At 48.1% G+C, this 9,383-nt stretch overlaps 1 protein-coding gene and 1 long non-coding RNA gene across 5 annotated transcripts in view; one reads left to right on the top strand and one right to left on the bottom strand.

Moving 5' to 3' along the window:
• The window catches only part of Ttc1 (tetratricopeptide repeat domain 1), a 47,617-nt gene extending 39,695 nt beyond the window's left edge, over positions 1-7,922 (top strand). For 3 of the 4 annotated variants that reach the window (XM_010622264.3, XM_010622263.3, XM_010622262.3), the window contains exons 7-8: positions 197-251; positions 7,366-7,922. In XM_010622264.3, coding sequence (XP_010620566.1) covers positions 197-251; positions 7,366-7,499 — 189 coding nt within the window. In that variant the 3' untranslated portion in view covers positions 7,500-7,922. The remainder of the gene's footprint in view (positions 1-196; positions 252-7,365) is intronic. The other variant, XM_010622261.3, reaches the window with a different exon arrangement.
• LOC104860925 overlaps positions 6,392-9,383 on the bottom strand; it is a 5,839-nt gene continuing 2,847 nt past the window's right edge. Inside the window, exon 3 of the long non-coding RNA XR_004516400.1 lies at positions 6,392-6,448. This is a non-coding gene — a long non-coding RNA (uncharacterized LOC104860925). The remainder of the gene's footprint in view (positions 6,449-9,383) is intronic.

Raw genomic sequence — 9,383 nt, forward strand, 5'->3', positions numbered from 1 at the left:
AAAAAAACAAAAAAAAAAAAAAAAAAAAAAAGAATTGAATTGTTGAGCTGAGGCATCATTGTATTTGCTTTTTCCCTTTAATGGGGTCATATTTGTATACCCAAGCTGATCTTTGCACGTTGGGTTTTAAATGTTTCAAAAATTTCAAAAAAAGCAAAGAATTTTTCACCAACCTTAGTTTCTGCTTTTCCCTCAGAGATTACCTAAGCAAATTGAAGAACGTAATGAAAGACTAAAAGAAGAGATGTTAGGTAAGTTTGCTCTCCTTACTTTCACTTGACCATAAACAGCTAGGAAACCAGCGTGGAGACATTAGTGCTTTTATTTACTAGAAGTGAACATAACAGTTCAGTAGTTTGCAGACCCTTCCTTTGCAGTGTGTGGCAATACAGGGGGCCAGTGACCTTCTTTTTAGCCATTTTTCTCTAGAAAGAACAGTGTGATTTAGAGAGGGTATCACCTTTTTCACAAACCAAATTTCCATTGTCCTTCTTGGAAATTTTTTCTTACTTTCAAGAATGCACACACAGGGCTGGGGATTTAGCTCAGTGGCGCCGTGCCTGCCTTGCATGCACAAGGTCCTGAGTTTGATCCCCAGTACCAAAAAAAAACAAGCTCCCTACCTGGCTTCTTTTGTGCCTGAGATCAAACCTGGGGCCTGTTTTGTTTTGTTTTGTTTTGTTTTGTTTGAGACAGGATCTCACTATGCAGTTCACATTGGCCCTGAATTCACTTTGTAACCCAGACTAGCCTCAAATTTATAGTGATCCTCCCGCCTCAGCCTCCCAAGTGCTGTGCTCACAGGTGTGTGCCACCACACCCAGCTTCTCTAAATCTGTTAAATGGATTATATTCAGTGTATTGCAGTCACGTGGGCCCAAAGGAAAAATCATTTAAGATACATTGAGCTTGGTCATTTATGCCTTGGCCCCAGTATGCAGAGAAGGAAGACAGACTTCCCAAAGAATCTTTCCTCCAGCAGAGTTGGCTGAGCAGAAGTTGCTAACCTAGACTGTCCAGAGCCTCCTGGCCTTGCCGGGTCACCTCAAGACTCCAGAGAGAACTGCTCAGATTCAGGCTATTTCTGGAGCCTTGCCCAGTTTTTCTAAAAAAGATTATTTTCCTAATTTACATATCTAATTAAATTCAACACCATGTTGAGCAGAAAAATTAGGAGTAATTTTCATCAAAAGAGGGAAGTAGGGCATGGTGCCGTGCTCCTGTAACCCCAGCACTCAGGAGACTGAGGCAGGAGGATCACTGTGACTTGAGACCAGCCTGGGCTCCGTAGTGAGTTCCAGGTCAGTCTCAACTGCATAGTGAGACACTGTCTCAAAAAAAAAGGGAGGGAAAAGAGCATTGTCTTACCTATTTGCTTAATGATGCTTTATTTTAGTAACAAAGTAAAAAAAAACAAGAAACATTTAGCTGAACTGAATTTCATGCTGAGTTCACTTTGTGAATGGTCCTAATGGACTTAAAGATGATTTTTCTCTTAGGCATTGGTCTCTGGCGTGTTTGTGAATGGGTGAGTGAGTGAGAGGGTCTTGCTGTGTAGTTCAGGCTGGTCTTGAAGTCAAATTCCTATGTTCACCCTGGCCTCAGATTCACAGGGATCCTCCTGCCTCAGCCTCCTGAGTTCTGGGATTACAGATGTGAGACACCACACCCAGTTTTAGGTCCATATTTTGAAGCAGTCTAAAACCATAAAGGACCAGGCATTGTACAACAGCCTATAATGCCAGCACTCAGGAGGCTGAGGCAGGAGAATTGCCATGAGTCAAGGCCACCCTGGGCTACATAGTCAGTTCAAGACCAGCCTGGACTACATAGGCAGACCCTGTCTCAAAAACCAATAAACCAGCCGAGCATGGTGGCGCACGCCTGTAATCCCAGCACTGGGGAGACTGAGGCAGGAGGATCACTGTGAGTTCAAGACCAGGCTGGACTACTTAGTGAGTTCAGGGTCAGTCTCAACTACATAGTGAAACCCTGTCTTAAAAAACAACAACATCAACCAAAACAATAAATCAGTCAATAAATATACAACATAAAGGAGCTGTTGCTAACTCCATGTTCCTCCCACTGTCAGTTCCAGAGGGAATCAATTCCCAACTGTCTCCAAACTCTAAGGAGGCAGTTTCCTCTGCATGGCTTTGGCTTCCTGCAGAGATGCCACAGATGCAAGACAGGGCATTGACACATAATCCTACTTTCCTTGCACTAGCACCTGTTGCTGCTTCCCTGCTTGAACCAGTCTGGCATACATGCGGGCCTTGTTCTTAACCCACTCCAGACTGTCCATGCATGCCGTCACCTCCCTCCCCCACCTTGGATGTATTTTCAATCTGTCGATTCCTATAGTTGCTTGGATCACTCCTGGCCACCAGCAGCCTGCTGCAGGCATATTCATAAACATAAGGGTATCATCTTGGGGCTGCACTTCCTAGCATGTTCCCTCGAGGAGATCTTGGCTTCCATCCCCAGTGCTTCTAGAAAGAAAAAAGAGAGTAATTTTTTTGTAAGGCTAACGTGAGCACTACATTCAAGGACTACATGTGGAGAGGTATTGGAGCTGGGTGAATAGTCCTTTGTCCTTTCAAGATCCAGCGCGTTCTTTGCAGCTGTACTGCTACCTGGTGTTCTTCTCTGCTCTGCACGTAGGAGTAGTAGGAGCGGGTCCTGGCATCACCCCCTTTCTGAGAATCGAAAGACAGACTGTACTGTCTCCGTCTCTCTTAAGGCTGCAGCCACAGGTGGCGAGGGAAATCCAGTCCTGTCTCGCTTGCTTGCTTGCTTTCTCTCTCTTCTCTTCATGTTGCCCTGTCTAGCATTCTGCACTGCACACTGTGTACTTGGCAAGATTTCATGCAGTGGCCACATTAGGGTCTCTAAAACAGTTCCTTGTAGTCAGCTGCCTTTGTTCTCCCATTAGGAAATCTCAATATACGCTCAGTGCCCCATTTATTTCACTCTTCCTCCTTTGACAGTTCTTGGAAAAGCTTATGTCAGCCTCTGCTTTCATCCCAGGGCTAAAAAAGGCACTTGAATTGGGCTGGAGTTTTATCTTCTCCTGCTTTGTGTTTTCTTAATTTGCCTTTTGCTCAGAGGAAAGTGAGAGTTAGCTGCCTCGCGTGTTCCCTGCCGCATTAGAGGAAACTCAGTAGTAGGATTCTGTTGTGTGCAGTTTGGTTCTTCTAAGTGGAGGAGAAGGTCCCAGAGGGGCTGTGCTAAAACTCCATGTTCTTAAGGAGAGGAAAACAAATGGCTCCTGGTTACCCTCAAGGTAAACCACCTTGTGCTGTCTGTCTCCAAAGACATTATGCATGAAGGATCAGTTGGGTTACTGTGATGCAGTGTTGCCTGGAGGCAGAGAAATTAATATTGATCAGAACTGGATCCGGTGGCGAGCACTGGTCTCCAGTTCCCAACAGTCTTGTCTGAGCACAAGCGGTTCAGTGCTAGTCTCTCCCTAGTCTGGTGGGCAGGAGCGTCGCAGTGAGGAACACACTGAGTGAAGGTGCCGGCTTTGCTGTAGGAGAAAACAAGGAGGCCCAGTGATTACTGTCTGGGCAGGGGAGGTGTAGCATTTGGCAGCCAGTGGAAAGTGTGGCAGATCGGCTCCAGTAAAGGGTCCTGTTTGGAGTCGACGAAAGCTGCTTTAGTATCTGAGCTTCTAGCCTGACTCTAAAGGAGAGGCAGATTCCTGAGTGATTATCTTGAGGAGCATGATCTCCACCAAAGGTTGCTGCTTATTTGCTGCCATTATCACAAAAAGCAAAAGGTGAGTTTTTCAGAGCGTACTGTTTAGCTGTGTTCTTGTTCCATTGGCCATGGTGGTTTCAGGGGTTTTTCATGCAGCATTGGGAAAATGTTTATTCACTGACTCAGTGGCCTTTTCCATAATGCTATGCTAATTTTGCAACTGTTGGGCGCTCCCTGGGCTCTCCCCTTCTCATCCGTTCTGCACATTGCCATAGATTATTCCCTCTGCAAGCTCAGTTCTCAAGACCTCAGTGGCCTCCTGTGGCATGAGAGCCATAGGCCACCAGCTTGGCTCAGGAGAGTGTAGGATATGCCCTTCTTCCTACCTGTGCACCTCCATCGTGTCCGGTGGTGGAGTCCTCCTGTCCTTTGGTGCCTGGTTCAAATTCTGTTCTTCTACAAAGATCGCCCAAGATTCCAGTTCTCTCTTCCCTCCTACTCAAGCCATCTCCTGTAGCATTTAACATCTCATATGAACTTGCTCTTGTGTGTGTTCTCTTCCGCATCACATTCTAAAGTGACTTAGCTGTGTACACTGTGCCCTGTGTCTTTCATCCCCACCACGCATGGTAGTGAGTACGCGGTGGGGAATTAGCTGAAGTCAGTTAATCTCAGGTCTTCTCTCCTGTGGGGACTGGTTAGTCATTGTCTCTGTGAGGTCCTGCTACCTGCCAGCCACTTTGTGTACGTTGTCTCATTTAGTGATCTGAACATCCCCTTGTGTGTTCTGTTCTGGAAACGATAGTTGTGGAATGTGTGCAGGCAGTGGTTGTGCAGTTGGAGGGAGAATGATACCGTGTTTTAGTCTGGGTTGTCCACAGAATAAACCACTGCAGAAGGACAGGAAGTTTATTGAGGGAAGAACCTGGAAGGGGAAATGAGGCTGGAATGAGAGGAGGCCAGAGAGCTGTCCGTGCCCTTGCGGGAGGAAGGTCAGGGGAAGGAGGAAAATTCTTCCACCTCAGTTTGAGCAAAGCCATCAGAGAGCCCACCTTGATGCGAGTCCCCGGTCCATCCCTGCCTTGCCCAGGCGGCCCGTGGGAGGGGTGAGCTCAGTGTGTACCTGCTAATGGATTCTGGACAGCAGCCAGAACAGCCTCTGCATGTGGAAAAGTTCACTTTCATGACTCACGCGGTAGAGTCAACCAGGCTAAAAGTTCAAAGGCCCCTAGTGTAAATGGCTCCTTCAGCCAGTTACACAAAGGACGGACCTAGGAAGGAAAAGTTTCCCTCTGCTGTTTGAATGGGTATCCTCTTCTGTTGGAAGAATCTTTGTTCACTGTGCAGGTGAGTTAGGACAGAGCAGGGATAACTGGGAACTGAACCCAGGGCCTTCACACATCCCCAGCTCTTTATTTTGCAACAAGGTCTTGCTGAATTCCCAAGGCTGAGCTCAAAGTTCACTTCTGCTGCATCAGCCTCACAGAGTGCTGGGATTAAAGGACTGCCCCACCACACCCAAATAAGAAGTGTCCCTTTAATACAGATGGCTTAAGTCACGCCATTGCTGCCTGGGAACAACACTCCATTGTGCCATTGTCCTGGACTTGCCCCTCACCCTTCAGTGCTCAAAGCTGCACAGTTTGGCCCCTCTAGGCCCGGCTTCCACACCCTGCAGGTCTGCAGGTGCCTCCTGGGGTACACGTGGCTCTTGAGTCTTTCTCCCCCACGACGCTGTGGGCATCTCAACAGCTAGGAATAACTTTTGTAGATACCCAGGCCGTAATTTAACAGACACCAAATAAAATATGCAAATTGGACTTTAAAGTGTTCACGGTTGTGAAGTGTAGCCTATGGACCTTGAATAGAGGCTCCTCTGAGATGTAGCTCGCCCCTTTGGGAGTCTGATGTAAGTGGTTCCTGACACTTACTCTCACTTCCCTCCCTGTTGTGAGCCAGGACTTGTTCCACAGTGGCGTTTCTTGGATTCCTTTTTTTTGGTACCGGGGATTGAACTCGGGTCCTTGTGCTTGCAAGGCAGGCCACTGAACCACTGAGCTAAATCCCCGGCCCTCTTGGATTCCTTTAAGTGACTGTTTCCTCCCTGTTCTCTTTCACCAGCCCCAGGGAAGAGTGCTGGGTCTGTGTTGATGACAGGTTTCCATGAGGGCGCCTGGCTCAGCTCTTTGTGCTATGCTCCCCTGCCCAGCCATCTGTCCACTGAGGCTGTGCTCCTGGTCTCTGTGCAGACAGCCCAGGCCTGGCCGGTGATGCTCCGAGACCAGCAGTGCTGAGCGTGTTTGCGCCAGAGTTGTCCCAGGGCCTGGGTGCTTTCTCCAGATCAGATATAAGTTTGCCAGTTTGTGGACTCCGTGAGCTTCTGTGGACTAGAACTTAGGACAGAGGCTGCACTCTAATGTTAAGGTTTGGGGGCTCATAGTGACAGAAGATGCTAACAGGAAAGGAAGTGGAGTTGGGCGCGATGACTCATATCTGCAGGCCCAGCATTCTAGGAGACTGCGGCAGGAGGATCCTGAGTTTGAGCCCAGCCTGGGAAGCTGAGGACCTGTCCCAAAATAAAAACAGAAAGGGCTGGAGATGTCACTAGCTCACTGCAAAGGTCCTACTTGAGATCCGTTCCCAGTACCACTCACAAAACCAAAAGCAGGAGGTGGAAGCAGTGTGTACCTCTGAGGGCGTCTCTTCCCATCTACCCCTGTTCTCACCTCCAGAGGAAGCAGACCTGCAGAAATAAATTAAGACCGATTAGAGTGTTGAAACTTCCTGTTTACCCATCCCAGCCAAAACTGCCCAGAGTAGTCCTCCCACTGCCTCACAAATCCCTTACAAGTCTCTGAAATATTACAGCTTTTGGGGGTGTGTGTGTGTGTGTGTGTGTGTGTGTGTGTGTGTGTGTGTGTGTGTGTGTGTGTGTGAGTGTGACAGAGACATAGAGTCTCAGTGAGTTGTCCCATGCTGGACTTGAATGTGTGGTCTTCCCACCTCAGTGCTGGGATTTATAGTATGGGCTACCATGTACTGCTTGAAATTCCAACTTTTGACATACAAATGTGATAGCCATGTCTCTCAGTTGTGACTTTAGGACATGAGGTAACCCAAGTGACCAGTTAACCCTGGAACTTGGGAAAAGAGCCCTGGACCATTGAGGTAAATGCTAAGTGCATGTGGATGCTGACGATCTGCTTAGAAAAATGGAAGGCTCTTGAGTTTGGATCCAGGCTTAGCAGAAGTTTGCTAAGTTGGGTTGAATTCAGCACACGGCTGCTGATGTTTCCTGGAGAACAGACCGGGGGTGAGGGGAGCCTCAGCTAGGGACCCGTCACCTCAGCTACCAGCAGCAGCAGTCTGTGTCCTGTGGTAGCTCTGTCCAGTGTGACAGGAGGGTTTGGTGTCCCCGGAGGGGCCAGCAGCGCTCATCAGTCACATGCTGTGTCACAGGCTCAGGAGGGATGGCACTGGAGTGACAGCACTGCAGAGTGGGGAGTAGCACCTGCAAAGTCTCCTCAAAGGTTTCCTATTACTTCGAGTGCAGAGAGCTACTTTTCCTAGTTTATAATCAGACAGGAATACAAGATCAATTGGTGTCTTCTTGCTTCTGTTCACCTTGTGTTCATTTGAGTTTTTGCTTTTACTTTGCAGGTAAACTAAAAGATCTTGGGAACTTGGTTCTCCGACCTTTTGGGCTCTCCACAGAAAATTTCCAGATCAAACAAGATTCTTCCACTGGCTCCTACTCCATCAATTTTGTTCAAAATCCAAATAATAATAGATAACAAGTCTTAAAAGAAATTGTGTACTGCTTGCTGTTTGCAAGGGGCAAGGCCCTGCCAGTGTTTAACTTTCAGAAGCATCTTATGTAGAGGAACGGCTGCCCAGTAGAGCCTAGTGCCACCTCTCTGCTCCCAGTTATGATCTCGGTGAAGTGTACCTCTGGTGTCATGAGCCTCGTCTGGTTTCCACGTTCTGGCTGTTGTCCTTTGTCCAGGAGAAAGTCTGCTTGTCACAGCTGACCTCTGAGCCGTACACGCCACCCGCAGAAGCCTCTCCCTAAGGAGCGAGTGGGTGACGGCCCCAGCAGGGTCCCCAGCACCTGCTGCCTCCCTCACACACCCACGCCGAGGCTGGCATGCAGGGTGTGTGGCCTTCCCTGCTTCCCCTGAGTAATAAAAGCTTCTGTGATGGTTTGGGCTGGGCTGTGCATTTTGTGTCCATCGTGACAGATGAGGTGGACTTGTGTGGCTTTGGGAGGTAGTTCTGGTTTCAGGCAGAGCTGCTGATCCTGAATTTGCCAAATCAGTCTGAGACTTTTAGTTGTCTCCTTGAAGATGTTCTTGACCAGAATGTACTAGAATTTAGAAGTTGTACCTTACAAACTATTTCAGGCTGGTGCAGGTTGGGGCGGATAATTGGGAAATCCCTGCTTTTCACCAGGATTTAACCCTACCCCAATACTGGGGATTGAACCCAGGGGCCCTGACCACTGAGCTACATCTCCAGCCTGGCCTCAAAATTGCAGTCCCCCTGCCTCAGTCTTGTGAGTATTTGGGGTTGTGAGTGTGCACCACCTTGTCCAGCAACCAGACATCAATTTTAACTTCAGTCACAGTTGCTTGTTCAGGAGTGACTATGCAAGTCCTAGAGCCAACCATAGTCTTTAGACCACATGGAGCCGGAGGTTTCTGTGAGCACTGTGTTGTTTGGTTCCTTCCGGGTCATCTCTGCTGCCAGGGAACAGCTTCCCACTCTGGGTGTCACAGGTATGGTGTGCAAGTGGGATCGAGATCAGTGTCCGTGCGGTTCGTAGGGGCCTGCAGCAGCCCTCCCAGTGCACACTGGTGGACAAAGCTGTTAGCTCTGATTCGACATCCCAGGCACCCAGACTGAAATGCCACTCCGTGTGGGATTTACCTGGGAAGGGGAAAGGACAGATGGATGTGGTTAGTTTTGCTGCTCTCTTTTTGGTTTGGTTCGGTTTTTTGGCAGCAGGGATTGAACTCTGGACCTTGCATTTGCAAGGCAGGTGCAGCACCACTGAACTAAATCCCTGGCCCTGCTTTGCTCTTTATGTTAAGCCTGGCATTGGGTTTTCCAAAAAAACTGAAAAATCACCCAAGTTGTATAGTTGGCTAAAAGCTGTATGGTGTTACGTGCTCCTGTTGGCCAGCTTTCTGCCAGAGCAGTGTGTTCCCATCTGTGATCTTAGGGTGCCCTCACACTCTTACAAAAAAATGGAAGGGTAGGAGATACAACTCAGAGGTAGGAGACATGCATGGGATCCTGGGTTTGATGAACCAAAACAATTACTTTGTGGGTGGGGCATGAGGGCGCACACCTGTAATCCCAGCACTCAGAAGCCAGAGGCAGGAGGATCAACTGAGTTCAAGACCAGCCTGAGCTACATAGTGAGGCTCTGTCTCAAAAAACATTTTTTGCTAACTCAAATGATTATGAAAATATCTTCCATGACAAAGACCCTTATAGTGAGAGGATAGATGACATTTTATAACGTTTCAAACTTTTTTCCTTTTATTTGTGGCCCTAGATATCAAACCCAGGAGCAGTCTACCACTAAGCTACATCCCGTTTTGTTTTTGCAGTACTTGGGACTAAACCCAGCACCTCTTCACTGAGCTACATCCCCAACTCATTTTTTTTTT

This window comes from Fukomys damarensis, unplaced genomic scaffold, assembly GCF_012274545.1.
Source record: "Fukomys damarensis isolate Sample0158 unplaced genomic scaffold, DMR_v1.0_HiC HiC_scaffold_9, whole genome shotgun sequence".
NCBI classification, from domain to species: Eukaryota; Metazoa; Chordata; class Mammalia; order Rodentia; family Bathyergidae; genus Fukomys; species Fukomys damarensis.